This window comes from Nerophis ophidion, linkage group LG24, assembly GCF_033978795.1.
Source record: "Nerophis ophidion isolate RoL-2023_Sa linkage group LG24, RoL_Noph_v1.0, whole genome shotgun sequence".
Classification (NCBI taxonomy): Eukaryota; Metazoa; Chordata; class Actinopteri; order Syngnathiformes; family Syngnathidae; genus Nerophis; species Nerophis ophidion.
The window spans coordinates 27343395-27363190 of NC_084634.1; the positions used below are offsets into that span (position 1 = coordinate 27343395).

At 40.5% G+C, this 19796-nt stretch overlaps 1 protein-coding gene and 1 long non-coding RNA gene across 2 annotated transcripts in view; one reads left to right on the forward strand and one right to left on the reverse strand.

Moving 5' to 3' along the window:
- LOC133542192 (adenylate kinase 7-like) overlaps positions 1 to 19796 on the reverse strand; it is a 24899-nt gene continuing 5103 nt past the window's right edge. Inside the window, exons 3-19 of the mRNA XM_061886088.1 lie at positions 12623 to 12737; positions 12447 to 12541; positions 12267 to 12377; positions 12105 to 12188; positions 10987 to 11075; positions 10814 to 10904; positions 10579 to 10656; positions 8548 to 8697; positions 8300 to 8428; positions 7250 to 7346; positions 6934 to 7062; positions 6802 to 6861; positions 6518 to 6715; positions 1599 to 1816; positions 1247 to 1405; positions 1095 to 1160; positions 1 to 717 (exon numbers count right to left, since the gene is read on the reverse strand). Of these exons, the coding sequence (XP_061742072.1) occupies positions 1128 to 1160; positions 1247 to 1405; positions 1599 to 1816; positions 6518 to 6715; positions 6802 to 6861; positions 6934 to 7062; positions 7250 to 7346; positions 8300 to 8428; positions 8548 to 8697; positions 10579 to 10656; positions 10814 to 10904; positions 10987 to 11075; positions 12105 to 12188; positions 12267 to 12377; positions 12447 to 12541; positions 12623 to 12737 (1836 nt within the window). The 3' untranslated portion in view covers positions 1 to 717; positions 1095 to 1127. The remainder of the gene's footprint in view (positions 718 to 1094; positions 1161 to 1246; positions 1406 to 1598; positions 1817 to 6517; positions 6716 to 6801; positions 6862 to 6933; positions 7063 to 7249; positions 7347 to 8299; positions 8429 to 8547; positions 8698 to 10578; positions 10657 to 10813; positions 10905 to 10986; positions 11076 to 12104; positions 12189 to 12266; positions 12378 to 12446; positions 12542 to 12622; positions 12738 to 19796) is intronic.
- LOC133542193 (uncharacterized) overlaps positions 11673 to 19796 on the forward strand; it is a 25013-nt gene continuing 16889 nt past the window's right edge. Inside the window, exon 1 of the long non-coding RNA XR_009804087.1 lies at positions 11673 to 11984. This is a non-coding gene — a long non-coding RNA (uncharacterized LOC133542193). The remainder of the gene's footprint in view (positions 11985 to 19796) is intronic.

A 19796-nucleotide genomic window follows, 5' to 3' on the forward strand; every position in this document is an offset into this window, starting at 1 on the left:
TCATGGCACCCACCTGTTCCCAATTAGCCTGTTCACCTGTGGGATGTTCCAAATAAGTGTTTGGTGAGCATTCCTCAACTTTCCCAGTCTTTTTTGCCACTTATGCCAGCTTTTTTGGAAAATGTTGCAGACATCAAATTCCAAATGAGCTAATACTTGCAAAAATAACGTTTTCCAGTTCCAACTTTAAGAATCTTGTCTTTGCAGTCTATTCAATTGAATATAGGTTGAAAAGGATTTGCAAATCATTGTATTCTGTTTTTATTTACAATTTACACAACGTGCCAACTTCACTGGTTTTGGGTTTTGTAGTTATCTTAATAATTAGATTATGGCGGTGTACTTGTATGTTGAAGTTCTGTGAGAAATGCATTACTATTGCACTACAGCTGTAAGCTACTCTTTCTCGATATATTGAACACAAAAGCATAATAAGATTTGTATTTGACCAATGAGGTTTGTTGATGTTCTTAGAAGGGGTTACTCCACCATCTAGTGGTGACAAAGCATACTCACACTGTACACATGATTGACTGAGTTTAACCACAATGAACTCAAGACCTTGCCTTCAATTTATGGATCTTTTTGCTCATAGTCATACGGGAAGAAGTTCACTTTTGTCAGTTGTGCAATAAAAAAAAACAGGAAGAATGCTGTTTACATCTTGGCTGGACTCAAATGTGCATCTCTTCCAAGAAGTCTGCTGAGTCATGAGGCCTGCAAATGATACATTTGTTTTGAGTGGCAACTATCACCAGTAACACGTGGTGGCATTTTCTTAGCTTTGTCCAACATTTAGTACATACATAATAAATATGTTAGTCTTATGTATTTTTTTGTATTTCACTTCTACTTACTCACTTTAACCTACAAATATTCTGTATAATAAGGTGCATTGTTACGTTTAAATATTTTCATGCATTTCACCTTTCAAGCTTTTTTCTACTGTGAACTGCACATTTTATGACAATCTTCCAATGCAACAGAATGTTTTAGGGAAAGTATTGGTTAGCAAGACTTGGCTGCAAGAAAATATAATTAAAATACTTTTTAGGTATTTTAATGATAATAGTGATGGCTCCAATTGAACATACCACAGTTTCTGAAGCTGAAACAAGGTTGTAATATCATTTCTTGTCCATCCGGAGAAGATATTCAGCCTACACAAAAGAGATTTGGAGATTATATAATAGCAACACAAAATTAAGACTTAAGACATACATAGCATGCAAGGATGCTGGCGTACCAAGAAGCTGACAGGGTCATCTGGTTTGATCTTGGAACATTCTTGCAAGGCTTCAGTAAGGGAAGGCATCACATACTTCATCAAGTAGTTCCTCAGCGGGAGAGCTTGGGCCTCCAGAAGCTCATGTTCCTGCCTCTCTACCTCTGCCAGATTATTTTGCTGATTATACAAAAAAAACAAAAAACAATGCGATTGTCTGGAATGTACTGTACACATGTGCATTCTAATAGACAATCTATGATAGTCTATATCATTTAAAAGATAATTGCGCTCAGTTGTGACAGTATTATAGGTCGTATATTAATTGAAACGATGCAGTTTAGTTAAAAAAGAGACAGATTAATTTGCATACCCATGCTTCATACTGCTTTGCAATTTCTGCTAGCGAGGCTTCCTTTTTGCGCTTTCTCTCGGCTGCCTCCTCGGCCAGTTTCTGCTTCCTCTCATTTTCTCGCCTCCTGTCCTCCTCCTCCTGCTCTTCAGGACTGAGGCCATAGTTCTTGGGAGTCCCCACCCCTTCGATAATTTTGTTCACAATGTCCGTCAAGTCGGGATCGTCCTTGTTGACCTCTGCAAAAAAAAAGGGACAAGAATGAGCGCGTTCAGTGTAAGGCTCAGACTCCCAAAATGCAACACGGAACGACACAGGAGGTCCTTCATACCGACAGCCATCAGACTGTATAATGCATATGTTCCTTCTTGACTGCACTTAAATGTAGAATACATGTAGAATATATTTATTTTATTCATATATTATATATTGTATGTATAATATATGTCATATATTATTTATTATTATTATTGTTTATTGTAAGCGAACTGTGGTGCTGAATTCCCCCCAGGGATCAATAAAGTACATTCTATTCTATTCTATTCTAGACACTTACTGCAAGTTCTTCTCAGCCTTTCTACTGTTTTTAAAATGTTTTGTGTCAGAATCATTACTATCATGAATTGATTAACATGGATCCCGACTTAAACAAGTTGAAAAACGTATTCGGGTGTTACCATTTAGTGGTCAATTGTACAAAATATGTACTGTATTGTGCAATCTACTAATAAAAGTTTCAATCAATCAATCAACAAAAAAACATGTTTTTAATTTCCAGTAACTGTTAGTTTGTGAGAAATGTGACTTTTTTGATTTGATTTGATTTATATATATATATATATATATATATATATATCCATCCATCCATTCTACCGCTCATTTCCTTTGGGGTTGCGGGGGGCGCTGGTGCCTATCTCAGCTACAATCGGGGGGAAGGCTGAGTACACCCTGGACAAGTCGCCAACTCATCGCAGGGCCAACACAGATAGACAGAGAACATTCACACTCACATTCACACACCAGGGACCGTTTTTTTTTGGTGTTACCAATCAACCAACTACAACAATCTACAGGGTTAATACAGTTCGCTCCTCTTTCATTTATTTTATATATATATATATGTGTGTGTGTGTGTGTGGGTGGGTATATTTATGTCTATATATGTATATATAGACATAAATGTACATATAAATGTGTGTGTATACATATATATGTATATATATGTGTGTGTATATGCGTATATATGTGTTACATATATATACATATATATATACATTACAAACACACACACATATATATATATATATATACATTACAAACACACACACACACATATATATGTATATATATATATATATATTCTATTTCTTTTTTTTCATCAGAAGTAAACAAGATTTGTTGTATTTTCATTTGTTTATTTTTTTAAAGAAAATCGCAAAGAGAGCACAGATCAATTGCTTTGACGTTGGACTTTAGGACACATGTTCATTTTCATCCAACAAATGTTAGACTGGAATGGACAAAAGTAAATGGAATGACAGAAAATATTTGAGAGCCAATCAATTCGGTGTTGGACTTTACTTATTTTCCCCTTAGAAGCTGAACTCTTTATTTTAACAAAGCGAGAATCATGTGCTTCAAAATGCAAGACATATTTAGGTCAGTTTGATGTGGAGGGTTATGCAAAGAACCCTGACCTAACTCCCATGTTGGATGAACGACAGCAGAAACGGTGAGACTAAAGCAGAGGTTTTTCACCTTTTGGACCTCGGAGCCCAATTGTTCCACTACAAAGGGGCCTGGGGCACACTCATATCAATATTGAGTTAGTAATTTTACTCTTGATTTTATGTACCCGTGGTAATGTTAGAGATAAGGTCATCCAAGATGGCCGACAGCACTGTCTGTTGTTTGTCTTCTTGTCAATGTGCCCTGAATTTGTATCTGTTTTAGTCCTATTTTAGCCAATTATACTAGTTTAAGCTTAACAATTGATGAAGGAAGGCTTACTTCCAAGAAGCGTTTTTTCTGACTGCTTTTGTTGGACTTGGAAATCTGAAGGCCTTCGAGCTGCCAGGGGATCTTTTGCTAGCTGAAATTTTGGGCTTCCACCTGCCACAGCCCGGACCTATCCTAGCCCCAGCTTGACCTTCCACTGCCTACAGTCTGTGTCTGCTAGCTTCATCTTGGCCTTCCATCAGCCACAGCCTGGATCCATCCCGGCCTCAGACTGGCTAAGGCAGGGCCTCTGCTAGCCTTAGCTTGGCCTTCCAACTGCTGTAGCCTGGACATCTGAATTTTGAATATTGGCAGAGGTACTAAAACAATTTAACAATGATTTTTACACAAGCTCTCTATTTAATATTAATGCTTTTTCCTGGACTTGTTTTCTGAATTTTGAATATTGGCAGAGGTAGTAAAACCATTTAACAATTATTTTCACACAAGCTCTCTAATTAATATTAATGCTTTTTCCGGAACTTGTTTTCGGAATTTTTAATATTGGCAGAGGTAGTAAAACAATTTAACAATGACTTTTACACAAGCTCTCTATTTAATATTATTGCTTTTTCCTGGAATTATTTTCTGAATTTTGAATATCGGTAGAGCCTGCCTGCCTGCCTGCCTGTAGTAAAACAATTTAACAATGATTTTTACACAAGCTCTCTATTTAATATTAATGCTTTTTCATGGACTTGTTTTCCGCAATTGTATTGGGGTACCTGACCAGTTGGTCCACCAACCTTTACCTCGACCGAACACAAAACAATCACCTGGTCTTTCGAAACTACATAATTTACACTGGTTATCGATGTTGTCATGTGAGTCAGTGCTAAATAATTCTAACCAGCTTCATTCATGGTATATTTATATGTTAAATAAATGTTTTACTCCTTCTGAAATCACTCATTTTGACATTGGAAAGCCAAGTAATGCTTTTTATCGGGTCACCTTACAATTTTAAACGGAAAATCTTTATATTGCTCTTACTTCTGCTATCGGGCAATGAGCAACCAAATCCAGGTCCAGCTTTATACAACATCAGTACTAATGATGAATTTCGAGCTAGGTTAGGTCTTGGTTTAATTCATTCAAATATTAGAAGTCTACTGCCAAAATTAGAATTAGTCAAAATCTGGATTCAAACAACCAATGCAGACATCCTTATATTATCAGAAACCTGACTAAGTAAAGCAGTCTCTGACAAGGACATTGCTATAAATAGGTATGTCTTCCGATGTGATCGTCCTCGAAAAGGTGGAGGAGTAGTTATGTATATATATTTAAAAAAAAAATTTAATGTGACCTTATCATCACTGTCAATCACTAAACAAATTGAACTCCTTGCCCTTCGACTAGAATTTTCGCATGGCCAATCCCTCGCAATTGTAGGGTGTTATAAACTTCCCAAAAGTAGAGCAGCACGACCTGACCAAATTGAACCCTTTTTCTTAAAATTGGCAGCTGATTTTGTTGCTGAACCTCTCTCACATATTTTTAACCTAAGTCTAATTAGTAAAAGCATTAAAAAATTGTGGAAATTGGCCTTTGTTCTTCTCCTGCTAAAAGAGTTTCAACCCACAAATATAAATAATTACAGTATAAATTCTAAATTAAATCATCAGTAACCAGCTAAAGGTTTTTTTTTAGAATCAAACAATATTTTATCTCCGTTTTAAATATTGTTTTAGAAAACAGCATAGTACTATTACAGCTGCACTTAAGGTACTAAATGATTTAATCGAGGCTGTAGAAATATTGTGTCGCTGTATTCATTGATTTGTCAAAAGCATTTGACACAGTAGACCATAAAATGTTAATTCAAGCCCTTCATCACATTGGATTGTCTAAAAACGCTGCTGCTTGGTTCACAGACTATCTTTTCAGCAGAACAAAAAGTGTACAGGTGGCTGGGACGACCGTTTCATTACTGGACATTACCAAATGCAGTGTACCATTTTTATGCAGACAACACCATTATTTATTGCTGTTCAACCTCCACCATTCATGTTTTTGGTGTTTTACAAGCTCCTTTTGATGTCATCCAGGCTCACTTGGTATCGGATCGATACCAAAACAAAATTCTCAGGATCGCCCACCGAGCCAGAAGAGTTGGAGGTGCTGCAAAGGTATTTCAGTACTTGTATCCATGTATATAATAGGGATGTCTGAATACAACTATTCCCTTCCAATAAGATATTGATATTTGAGCTTTGGGTATCGGTTGATACCGATATTGATCCGTTACGATATCAGCTGGAATCATACTTTTATTTTGTAGTGTGGAATGTTAGAATAAGTTTGATCAAGTGATATTAGTCAAACAAAGAACATGGGTAGGAAAAACACTAACCTATGTATTATTAACCACCTGGAATGGATTTATGCTGTCTTTAAATTGAAGTGGAAATTTTTTGGGCAAACTTAATGGCCATTAAGTTGAACTCATGACAACGTAGATTGAATGATGCGGACACATTTGTTTCCTGGATATTTTCTAATAGGCTTCTGCATTGAATACTTTGTATGTGTAAATAATATGCAACTATAACTATTTATGCTTATTATATTGACAAATGTGCTGTTTTAGCCAGCAATATTTTAATTAAGAACATTTAAAACATATGTCCAGCTTGTGTGCTTAGCTCTTTTGTATTTGCTAGCTCCCAGTAGCCTGTAGCCTACCATGTTTACCTTTTGTAAATGACTTGGCTAAAATACAAAAACCAACCTTGTGTGCTTATTGGAGGACATTTAGATGTTAACTGGATGTCCAGTTTGCTCAAGTAAAACGCGATGCTGGACAGTTTGTGTCAGGGGTTTTAGATGCAAGCTGACACTTGTGTTTTTGCAGACATCGCACCAATATGTGATACCAATATTGGATCAGAACATCCTTAATATATACACACATATCTAATTGTCACTCCAGTGTTTACCTATGTATGTCGGGTATATTTCCAGCTCATCAAAGTAGTCGAGAGAAGTTTCCGCAGCCCGGATCAGTTGTCTGAATCTGGACAGCCGAGGGATAAACTCGTCCTGGGTGAGCCCCCTTTTTTGGGCCACGCTCTCAGGAAGCGCTTGTACTTTTTTAGTCAGGAACTCATCGGTTGCTTCCAGGGCAAACACAAATTCTGGAAAACACCATAAGGTAGAAAGCAGCTGCCGTTTCATCATTTGAGGGCACCTGAGAAAGAGGCTGACAAGTGCAATAGGCAACCTGGTGTGATGCTGTTGTGTGGGGGGGTTTTGTTGGGCCCCTCGCTTTCTGTGTCCTCAGCTGAACAACAAACACGACACATGCACATTAGAACACTGACTATATTTATTATAGCGTGTCTACGTAACATACCACTAAACATCAGCTCTGCTTGCTCATAGGTCCTTGGGAAGCCATAGAAAACATATCCTTGGTTCCTACATGGCTTGGAATTCAGCTTCTCTGTCAACATGTCTAAAAGTAGATCATCCTCCAGTCGACCTAATCACACCCAACATAGCTGGTTTACATTAAGAGTCCAAAAACTTGTTTTTTAAAACATTTTTAACGTGCCATTTATTTAATAATGTGTGGGTGTAAATAAATTACACGTAAAAAAATTAAGTTTTAATATAAAGTAAATATACTTTCATTTGAAGTAGAAACACTAGAGATTATTAAGTATGACCTGCATTCTTGTCCATGCTTGCTTTAATATTTTCCAATTGGTTCTGTGCCGTTTCCGCGTCACTAACATCAAGGTCACTTCTTTCCATTATTTCTGTCTGTGGAATAAAAACAGTGAGAATATCAAACTTCAGTAACTTTATTTTAAAGCAAGAATAATATTTTTATTGGCCTTTAAAGTGAAGTGTCATTTACTTTCAGGCCACGGGACTAAATATGAAGTGTAAATGCGCATTCTTTGACTGAGAAGAAATTTGATTGGCTTCCACAGGTTGCCCGTTGACCCATATCATATTATTACAATTTATTACAAGGATTACCAATGTGCTAAACATGAATGAACCTCATCTGTACATCATCAACATTGTTTTTTTTACTTTAATACATTTTGAACAGTAACAATAACGCAACATGAAAAGTGTCCTGGTTGCTCCACCAACATAAAGAACAATAAACAAGGTGTTCTGTGGTTACCATGGCAATTACGAAAATATTAAATCTTACCACAAAAATGTGTGCAATAAATATATACCGTATTTCTTTGAATTGCCGCCGGAGCGCTAATTAATTTAAAACCTCTTCTCACTCCTGCGCTTACCAAAGGCATGCGGTAAAAGTAAGCATGCGCTAATTATTTTAAACCTCTTCTCACTCCGGCACTTACCAAAGGTATGCAGTAAAAATTTGAGTGTGATGTAAGTTTGGACCTTAAATCCTACTGAATAGCTCTTAATCTTCTTCCCTTTATGCAATTTCAAATTACCGGTATTGAAATCAGCCTCTTCTATTTTGAAAATGATGACAGGGGAAGTGTCACTTGTGACGTCACGCGTTTGACCAGGCGGTAATAATAAGCATGCGCTAATTATTTTGGGAAGCGAGTTTGACCCGGCAGTAATTCAAGGCAGGCGCATACTATATGCCCTGCGGCAATTCAAGGAAATATGGTAATTTGAAGCTGTTATTTTAAGGTCATGTATCTTCTTATTGTTACTTTAAACACACTTATCAAATATTGTTTGCGTTTATAGAATTAAGGGCAGTCACTGACCAGCTCGTTCATCTTTTCTTCAATGAGCTTTCGGATGTTGATGTGATGTATCCGGTAATGCTCACATAGCTTTGCAGCGACGGTATTTTTACCCACAGCTGGAGGTCCGGTAAGGCAGATTCTGATTGGCTATGGACACAGATAGAAAACAAACACTGTATTCCCCCAAAAAAGTCAATTTATACGAATATAGGCTTGTCCAGTGTATCCTCTTCAAGCAACACACTGACATTGTTGGGAGGACTTACAAGTAATTTCCTGGTGTGTCTGTATTCGTCCACAAGGAGCTCTATATTTTCAACCATGCCAGTTTCTGCTATCCAGGGGATGCCAAACGAGTCTTTGACAACAAAAGCATCCAAGCGGAGGTTAAGGCTGAGATACTCGAGTTCTTCTGGCTGAAATTAGAACAGGAAAGATGACAAAAATACAAGTTTTAGTAGTAGTCTAACAGCGTTAAATCATGTATACTTGTTCATTATGTTTGGACTCACTAAAAATATATTCAAAGCGAAGATACAAAAGAAGTTCAAAGTCCCCTTTGAATAGAGGTAATGTCATGTGTGATTTTTTTGCAAAAAAAGGTGTCTTTTCTCTTCATTGTCCCTCCTTCCCAACATTGTGTACAACCCCAGAATCGAAGAAGATTCGACACTAGAGCTATTCTTTACAAAGACGTCAATGTTTAAAAGGACCAGGACTATATTTTGTGATTAAAAATTACAAAGATCCTTTATTTTTTACACTCCTTAAACGATTAATTTAAGCAAGAAAACATGAGATTTTTTTTTTACCAAATCAAATTATTTGAATTAGTCGCTTTTATTATTCCATCTCTAGGAACACCTAGTCTGTCTAATCAGGATATCTTACATTTCTTTGCACGAAAAGGTAACTCCATAATTGAACACACTACACTGTTTTTTCCCTTCAATTTTTTAGAGGATTTTTTTATTGTTTATTTGAGGCACAATGAAATTGCCTCTCCCACCACACTCCATAACTCAGAATGATCTGTCCCTATAGTCCAATTAGGGTTATTAGGTCTTTTAAGGCAGTGGTTCTCAACTTTTTTTCAGTGATGTACCCCCTGTGAACATTTTTTTAAATTCAAGTACCCCCTAATCAGAGCAAAGCATTTTTGATTGAAAAAAAGAGATAAAGAAGTAAAATACAGCACTATGTTATCAGTTTCTGATTTATTAAATTGTATAACAGTGCAAAATGTTGCTCATTTGTAGTGGTCTTTCTTGAACCATTTGGAAAAAAAGATATAAAAATAACTAAAAATGTGTTGAAAAATAAACAAGTGATTCAATTATAAATGCAGATTTCTACACATAGAAGTAATCATCAACTTAAAGTGCCCTCTTTGAGGATTGTAATAGAGATCCATCTGGATTCATCAACTTAATTCTAAACATTAAGTTGATGAATCCAGATGGATCTCTATTACAATCCTCAAAGAGGGCACTTTAAGTTGATGATTACTTCTATGTGTAGAAATCTGCATTTATAATTGAATCACTTCCAAAGACATGCACCTGGGGATAGGTTGATTGACAACACTAAATTGGCCCTAGTGTGTGAATGTGAGTGTGAATGTTGTCTGTCTATCTGTGTTGGCCCTGTGGTGAGGTGGCGACTTGTCCAGGGTGTACACTGCCTTCCGCCCGATTGTAGCTGAGATAGGCACCAGCGCCCCCCGCGACCCCAAAGGGAATAAGCGGTAAAAAATGGATGGATGGAGGTCTTCTAAGAATTATGTAATTTTAATTTTTATGGCAAGACCTGTGTTGATTTTCGTACCTGACGGTTGTCACATGATATTTTTGTAACGTGTCTAGTCAGCTGATTTAAACATATTTTGGCGCTGTCAGCCTGTTACTGGAGTCCGACTTCTTCAGAACTGTGCCTCAGCTGTGGGAAAGTCTGTCTGGCCCCTCTACCCGGGACACAGTTCAACGTCAGATACAAAAATCAACACACAGGTCTGGCTATAAGAATAACAAATACATCAGTCCCTAATGTTATGGTTTAATTTTACTATTTTGAGTAGTTTTCATAAGATAATTCCATGTTGCACCAAAGGTCAAGTGGCTTCTACAGGAGTCGTCGTCTTTCGTGCTTGTGTGTGGCATTGTATCTGCTTATACCGCCTTGTGCACACGGCTGATTGCAGAAACCATCCCTCATTACAATGAACTTGGAACACAAATAACAATAAGATTATGCATGGTGTCTGGCCAGTTAGTTTGATGTGAGCACCTACACCCTACCTTGAAGGCCTTCATGGTGACTGCTTCCTTTTCTGGCAATTTATTTATTTTTCCTGGTCCGAGCACTTCACTGATGGCCTAAAACATAAAGAGAGGAGAGTCATTTTAACTATCAGAACCATTTTTTTCTTGTTCTAAAACACAAGAAAGTAGGACGAGAAGATGACTTAAAATAAAAATACAGTTCGCAAAGTAGAACACCCAATAATTACATTCTATTTTAAGATGTGTTCACCTTTACAATGTCCTCCAGTGTGTTTTTGGAGTCATCAATAGCAAGAATGTACTTGGACTTGGGTTTGATTTCAATCAAATTTTGTATCACTCTGTAAAAGAATCACAGTCCATGAAGAAAAACACAATCTAAAAAAACAATTGTATTCTTGTACATAGAAATGCAGTACACACTGTGCAAGGTCCAACACGTGGATGGTGGGGATGTAATTTGTGCCCTCTCCAAATAAGGGAACTTTTGAACACTCAGAAAGCCAAGACACCTTTTAAGAAATGAACAAAACAATGAGTAAGTTAAGAGAAATTAAAGGTCGACTGTTGCAGAAATCAGAGGGCCGATACCAATTATTAGTACCGGTAGTCAAGGAAGCAAATATCTGGTATTTGGAGACGATATTCATTTGCAGTAAAAGTTATTTAAACATGAATAGCACACTGTATGTCAGTAATCAGCTGGTCCAAGGCTTTAGGTTGTTTTTAATTTATTCTTAATTTTAGGGAACGTCAAACCAGTAGCGACAAAATTATTTTTACGGCGCTAATTATTGTTGTGGTTAATTTAGCACCAAAAAACATCAAGGGTTTTGTCTATTGCTTCGGGTCAGAGGAGCAATTGAATTGCATTACTAAATATGGTAAATCTCCTGGGAAAATTGGTAAAATATGGAATTTTCTGTACATCATAATAACTTGCCATCTACTCAATTTTACACAATTTTACAGCAGTTTATGGATTAAATACATTGCAAAATTTCCTTGTGAGGAACTCCTGAAATATTGCGCACATATAAATAAAAACAGTTTTTGGTTCCTTTACGTAGCTTAGTGTTGAGACATTTTTCAAACTGGCTGACGTAATTTCTTCCTGGGTGCGGTAGAAAGTATGAGATTGTGTAAGCTGCTGCCTGCACTTCCTACTCATATAATAGGTCAAAATAATTACACAAAGTTTGGATTTTTTTGTCCCTCAATCTCTGTCGCGGTATTTGATTAAATCACGGAAAATGAAACTTGCGTCGCTCCTTTGAGCCCATGCGCCGAGTTTTGTGGATAGAGGCTTGTCGTGTGACTCCATCGCTGCAGTAGCGAAAAAGAAACAAAACGGCGCCATGAATACGACTGGAAAACGGACAAAAACTGGATTTCTCTGCAAAAATTGCAGGTTTTGACAGGTAAGTATGAGAGCTGTACTGCAGGCGACCAGCACTGCATATGTTGTATCTGCTGATGTAGTTTGAACAGAAATAGACACAGATGGACTGTATATCGTGATTGTTTGAGGTATAATGTACCTTAAAAAAGTAGTGAAAGAGATTCTCTCCCTTCCCATATTGTAGACCAGCAGCCAGGACGTAACCCTTCAACTTGTTTTTTTTCTGTAAGCATACAATATGTGTATGACACGTTGTAATATTGGGTATAGTATAAATGTATTTCCTAAACAACATTCTTACCCCTGCTCCCAGTTTAAGTACATGTTTCTCCATATTGTTGTGGTGTTTGAAACTAGGATGAGGTCGTCTTTTTCGGAACTCTTCTTCTGTCACCAACAAATCCGGTTCTTCCTGAAGAGACATTTTAAATAATGTCATCATAGGTGCGATCTCGGACAACAAGCATTTTTGCATGCTCACCGAGTCCTGTGGTTTGGTCATGGCCCACGTCATCACCGTTGAGATTAGAATGAACATTTTCTTCGACTTGAAATGCTCCATTTCCCCATGAATGGCTACAAGTCAGGAAAAGAGCTTTTTACATAGCAGACTATACTGATCCTACTGTTCAGAGTCATGGCGAAACAGTGCTTTACCTGTGACTGCCCATGTTGCTTCTTCAATTTCGTTTAGTGTTGCATTCTCGGAGATGTTGTACACCACCACATCGCACTCTAATAGACGTGGAAGAAGCTCCTCTCTGCTCAGCGACTGTTATAGAGGACAAAATAAAATCTTCATCAATCCTCCAGAATTAAATGTAATAAAAAATAAACTAGGATGCTGGGGTATCTTAAGAGGACATGATTAAGCACCATGTTTATTATTGTGGTTGTAGTTTTGTGTAGAACAGCACTTCATCATACTGGCAGCTGCTAATATTTTTGTTTCCTTCTTTAGCTAAATAAGTCACAACAGTTGTCAGTATGAGAAAGTGCAGGTATACCCAAAAGCCAACTACAATCACAATGAAAACACTGGTTTAATTAATAGGCCTGCACAGCAAAAGAGTGGTGAGCATGTGAGCTATACGATTCTGGTTCCAAACCCTGTGTGGACTTCTTCTACAAACCCCGTTTCCATATGTGTTGGGAAATTGAGTTCAATGTAAATATAAACAAAATACAATGATTTGCAAATCATTTTCAACCCATATTCAGATGAATATGCTACAAAGACAACATATTTAATGTTCAAACTGATAAATGTTTTTTTTTTTTTTTTGCAAATAATCATTAACTTTAGAATTTGATGCCAGCAACACGTGACAAAGAAGTTGGGAAAGGTGGCAATAAATACTGATAAAGTTGAGGAATGCTCATCAAACACTTATTTGGAACATCCCACAGGTGTGCAGGCTAATTGGGAACAGGTGGGTGCCATGATTGGGTATAAAAACAGCTTCCCAAAAAATGCTCAGTCTTTCACAAGAAAGGATGGTGCGAGGTACACCCCTTTGTCCACAACTGTGTGAGCAAATAGTCAAACAGTTTAAGAACGTTTCTCAAAGTGCAATTGCAAGAAATTTAGGGATTTCAACATCTACGGTCCATAATATCATCAAAAGGTTCAGCGAATCTGGAGAAATCACTCCACATAAGCGGCATGGCCGGAAACCAACATTGAATGACCGTGACCTTCGATGTATCAAAAAACTGACTGTATCAAAAACTGACATTCATCTCTAAAGGATGTCACTACATGGGCTCAGGAACACTTCAGAAAACCACTTTCACTAAATACAGTTTGTCGCTACATCTTTAAGTGCAAGTTAAAGCTCGACTATGCAAAGCGAAATCCATTTGTCAACAACATCCAGAAACGCCGCCGGCTTTTTTGGGCCCGAGATAATCTAACATGAACTGATGCAAAGTGGAAAAGTGTTCTGTGGTCTGACGAGTCCACATTTCAAATCATTTTTGGAAATATTCGACATCGTGTCATCCGGACCAAAGGGGAAGCGAACCATCCAGACTGTTATCGACGCAAAGTTCAAAAGCCAGCATCTGTGATGGCATGGGGGTGCATTAGTGCCCAAAGCATGGGTAACTTACACATCTGTGAAGGCACTATTAATGTTGAAATGTACATACTGGTTTTGGAACAACATATGCTGCTATCTAAGTGCCGTCTTTTTCATGGACGCCCCTGCTTATTTCAGCAAGACAATGCCTAGCCACATTCAGCATGTGTTACAACAGCGTGGCTTCGTAAAAAAAGAGTGCAGGTACTTTCCTGGCCCGTCTGCAGTCCAGACCTGTCTCCCATTGAAAATGTGTGGCGCATTATGAAGCGTAAAATACGACAGCGGAGACCCCGAACTGTTGAACGACTGAAGCTCTACATAAAAAAAGAATGGGAAAGAATGCCACTTTCAAAGCTTCAACAATTATTTTCCTCAGTTCCCAAACATTTATTGAGTGTTGTCAAAAGAAAAGGTAATGTAACACAGTGGTGAACATGCCCTTTGCCAACTACTTTGGCACATGTGGCAGCCATGAAATTCTAAGTTAATTATTATTTGCAAAAAAAAATAAAGTTTCTGAGTTTGAACATCAAATATCTTGTCTTTGTAGTGCATTCAATTGAATATGGGTTGAAAAGGATTTGCAAATCATTGTATTCTGTTTATATTTACATCTAACACAATTTCCCAACTCATATGGAAACGGGGTTTGTACATCCCAAACACATCGTGTGACCCACTAGTCCAGGGCAGGGACTAATACCTAGCTAAATAAGGGCTCTAAACATAATTTTATTTTGAGGCCCCAGGCATAACACTTTTTAAAAAACTTTTTTAATTATGTGAAATTAGTTTTAAACTTAAATAATAAAAAAAAAAATCATAATTTAATTTCAATTTATGCAAGTTTGTATAAAAATAAATTAATAGGAAAGACATTGATAGGAAAGACATTGTTTACTAATAAAGTTTGGAAGCAAAATAAACATGTTTAAACCCTATACTTTATTTGGAACCCTGTACTTGTGCCAACAAGTCCAGCACAGGAGTTTGAAAGACTTTGTGAATGGTTGTGGAAATTTGCCATTATATTCTTATCAGTGAAGGTACAGGAATAGGCTAGGAATCTGTTTGCAGTACAATTTCATACAAGCGCCCTGTCATTCCATAATAGACATTCTACATGCGTTTATCAATGCAAAAGAATGGTCTCCAAAAATCCCGGGATTTATGCACAGTGGGTGATCTGTGTACAGGGAGGGGCAACCTTGGTTCTGTGTACGAACCAGCTGGAATTAGAAATGTGACGTTCGCAAACGAATTGAGTCTTAACGGCTGTTTTAAGCAACCAATTCACAGTTTGGAGCCGTTCGTTTGCAGGCCATTTTTTTATGTGCGTGCCAACTATCTGGCCACTGGACTAGAAAGTGAGTCAGAGTCAAAAGATCCAATAGCGGAATTTGGATTACAATTTCTGGTGTATTGTTTGATGAGGCTATGTAAAGTAGTTCAAGCATAAACACCAGGTAGGGTATTACAATTTGTATTCACATTTTTATTATGTCCCATGTTTTATTTTAGTTTTATACAAATATACATGGTATTCTTATTCATTATTTGTGTATTTGTTTCCGTATTGTTAAATTATCGTTGTGCTACAATTAAAAACATTCAAAACAGTGATGTCGCTGTTAAAGCATGGTGATATCTAACACAATATTTCAGAATAATTCCCACCAATAGAGTAATGTTGGGGTACATTTTAAATAATACTGATTCATATATTATCTTATAACTGCTACTAATGATTGTTTTTTGTTAAAGGAAAAAACAGTGTAATAAAGAAACCCTATAATAACAAACCAGTCTTTTGAACGGCTCTTTGAAAGGAGCCACTCCTCAAGATATGGCGCCGTTCAAAGAGCCATAAATCTCTTCTCTTGTTAGGATAGACTCCAGCTGTCATCTTGATAAGGGCAAGTGACATAGAAAATGGATGCATGGTTGAATTAATATATCTGTGACATTGTCAATGATGACTAAAGGAGTTACGATTCATCCACAACATCAATCTACCGGAACCTTCCGGAAGATATATATCAATGTAACCTTTTCTAAATGCAATGAATCAATTTTATCGATACTTGAAAAAAGAAAACATCGGATTTAAGAACGGAAGATTTTATATGAAGTTTAGCACTTTTTATGATAAGGACGTTAAACGTATCTCAAGTCTGTCTGTGGCGTCATCGCCATCAGTCATCAAAAAATAGAATGACGGATACCTACGGTGGCCGATAAAGGTCACAACAAATGCAAACGGCACAAATACACACAACACAAAAACTTTCAGCTACAGCATGATTGCAAAAGTCACAACAAATACAAACGCCACAACACAATATGGCAGCTCCCACCGTCAGTGTGTGAATGGGCGAATGTGGAAATACCGTCAAAGCGCTTTGGGCTCCTTAAAAGGAGTAGAAAAGCGCTATACAAGTACAACCCATTTACCATTTATCATTTACAATAAGATAAAGCCACAACACAACTATAAGCCACAAATGATGTGATGGACACAACGGAAGTAAGAGCTCAGCAAATTAGGTCACTGGACCTAGTGGCTGAGGCGAAAGGTTGTAAGTGATGCAATGAACATTAATATTATTCCATCCATCCATCCATCATCTTCCGCTTATCCGAGGTCGGGTCGCGGGGGCAACAGCCTAAGCAGGGAAACCCAGACTTCCCTCTCCCCAGCCACTTCGTCTAGCTCTTCCCGGGGGATCCCGAGGCGTTCCCAGGCCAGCCGGGAGACATAGTCTTCCCAACGTGTCCTGGGTCTTCCCCGTGGCCTCCTACCGGTTGGACGTGCCCTAAACACCTCCCTAGGGAGGCGTTCGGGTGGCATCCTGACCAGATGCCCGAACCACCTCATCTGGCTCCTCTCGATGTGGAGGAGCAGCGGCTTTACTTTGAGTTCCTCCCGGATGGCAGAGCTTCTCACCCTATCTCTAAGGGAGAGCCCCGCCACACGGCGGAGGAAACTCATTTCGGCCGCTTGTACCCGTGATCTTATCCTTTCGGTCATGACCCAAAGCTCATGACCATAGGTGAGGATGGGAACGTAGATCGACCGGTAAATTGAGAGCTTTGCCTTCTGGCTCAGCTCCTTCTTCACCACAACGGATCGGTACAACGTCCGCATTACTGAAGACGCCGCGGATCGATCCACTCTTCCCTCACTCGTGAACAAGACTCCTAGGTACTTGAACTCCTCCACTTGGGGCAGGGTCTCCTCCCCAACCCGGAGATGGCACTCCACCCTTTTCCGGGCGAGAACCATGGACTCGGATTTGGAGGTGCTGATTCTCATTCCGGTCGCTTCACACTCGGCTGCGAACCGATCCAGCGAGAGCTGAAGATCCCGGTCAGATGAAGCCATCAGGACCACATCATCTGCAAAAAGCAGAGACCTAATCCTGCGGCTACCAAACCGGAACCCCTCAACGCCTTGACTGCGCCTAGAAATTCTGTCCATAAAAGTTATGAACAGAATCGGTGACAAAGGACAGCCTTGGCGGAGTCCAACCCTCACTGGGAATGTGTTCGACTTACTGCCGGCAATGCGAACCAAGCTCTGGCACTGATCGTACAGGGAACGGACCGCCACAATAAGACAGTCCGATACCCCATACTCTCTGAGCACTCCCCACAGGACTTCCCGAGGGACACGGTCGAATGCCTTCTCCAAGTCCACAAAGCACATGTAGACTGGTTGGGCAAACTCCCATGCACCCTCAAGAACCCTGCCGAGAGTATAGAGCTGGTCCACAGTTCCACGACCAGGACGAAAACCACACTGTTCCTCCTGAATCCGAGGTTCGACTATCCGACGTAGCCTCCTCTCCAGTACACCTGAATAAACCTTACCGGGAAGGCTGAGGAGTGTGATCCCACGATAGTTGGAACACACCCTCCGGTCCCCCTTCTTAAAGAGAGGAACCACCACCCCGGTCTGCCAATCCAGAGGTACCGCCCCCGATGTCCACGCGATGCTGCAAAGTCTTGTCAACCAAGACAGCCCCACAGCATCCAGAGCCTTAAGGAACTCCGGGCGGATCTCGTCCACCCCTGGGGCCTTGCCACCGAGGAGCTTTTTAACTACCTCAGCGACCTCAGCCCCAGAAATAGGAGAGTCCACCACAGATTCCCCAGGCACTGCTTCCTCATAGGAAGACGTGTTGGTGGGATTGAGGAGGTCTTCGAAGTATTCCTTCCACCTATCCACAACATCCGCAGTCGAGGTCAGCAGAACACCATCCGCACCATACACGGTGTTGATAGTGCACTGCTTCCCCTTCCTGAGGCGGCGGACGGTGGTCCAGAATCGCTTCGAAGCCGTCCGGAAGTCGTTTTCCATGGCTTCCCCGAACTCTTCCCATGTCCGAGTTTTTGCCTCCGCGACCGCTGAAGCTGCACACCGCTTGGCCTGTCGGTACCTGTCCACTGCCTCCGGAGTCCTATGAGCCAAAAGGACCCGATAGGACTCCTTCTTCAGCTTGACGGCATCCCTCACCGCTGGTGTCCACCAAGGGGTTTTAGGATTGCCGCCCCGACAGGCACCAACTACCTTGCGGCCACAGCTCCGATCTGCCGCCTCGACAATAGAGGTGCGGAACATGGTCCACTCGGACTCAATGTCCAGCACCTCCCTCGTGACATGTTCAAAGTTCTTCCGGAGGTGGGAATTGAAACTTTGTCTGACAGGGGACTCTGCCAGACGTTCCCAGCAGACCCTCACAATGCGTTTGGGCCTCCCAGGTCTGTCCGGCATCCTCCCCCACCATCGCAGCCAACTCACCACCAGGTGGTGATCGGTAGAAAGCTCCGCCCCTCTCTTCACCCGAGTGTCCAAAACATGAGGCCGCAAATCCGATGACACAACTACAAAGTCGATCATGGAACTGCGGCCTAGGGTATCCTGGTGCCAAGTGCACATATGGACACCCTTATGTTTGAACATGGTGTTTGTTATCGACAAACTGTGACGAGCACAAAAGTCCAATAACAAAACACCACTCGGGTTCAGATCCGGGCGGCCATTCTTCCCAATCACGCCTCTCCAGGTTTCACTGTCGTTGCCAACGTGAGCGTTGAAGTCTCCCAGTAGGACAAGGGAATCACCCGGGGGAGCACTTTCCAGTACTCCCTCGAGTGTTCCCAAAAAGGGTGGGTACTCTGAACTGCTGTTTGGTGCATAAGCACAAACAACAGTCAGGACCCGTCCCCCCACCCGAAGGCGGAGGGAGGCTACCCTTTCGTCCACCGGGTTGAACTCCAACGTACAGGCTTTGAGCCGGGGGGAAACAACAATTGCCACCCCAGCCCGTCGCCTCTCACTGCCGGCAACGCCAGAGTGGAAGAGGGTCCAATCCCTCTCGAGAGAAGTGGTTCCAGAGCCCTTGCTGTGCGTCGAAGTGAGTCCAACTATGTCCAGCCGGAATTTCTCGACTTCGCGCACTAGCTCAGGCTCCTTCCCCCCCAGTGACGTGACGTTCCACGTCCCAAGAGCTAGCTTCTGTAGCCGAGGATCGGACCGCCAAGTGCCCTGCCTTCGGCTGTCGCCCAGCTCACAATGCACCCGACCTCTATGGCCCCTGCTATGGGTGGTGAGCCCATTGGAGGGGTGACCCACGTTGCCTCTTCGGGCTGTGCCCGGCCGGGCCCCATGGGAACAGGCCCGGCCACCAGGCGCTCGCCATCGTGCCCCACCTCCGGGCCTGGCTCCAGAGGGGGGCCCC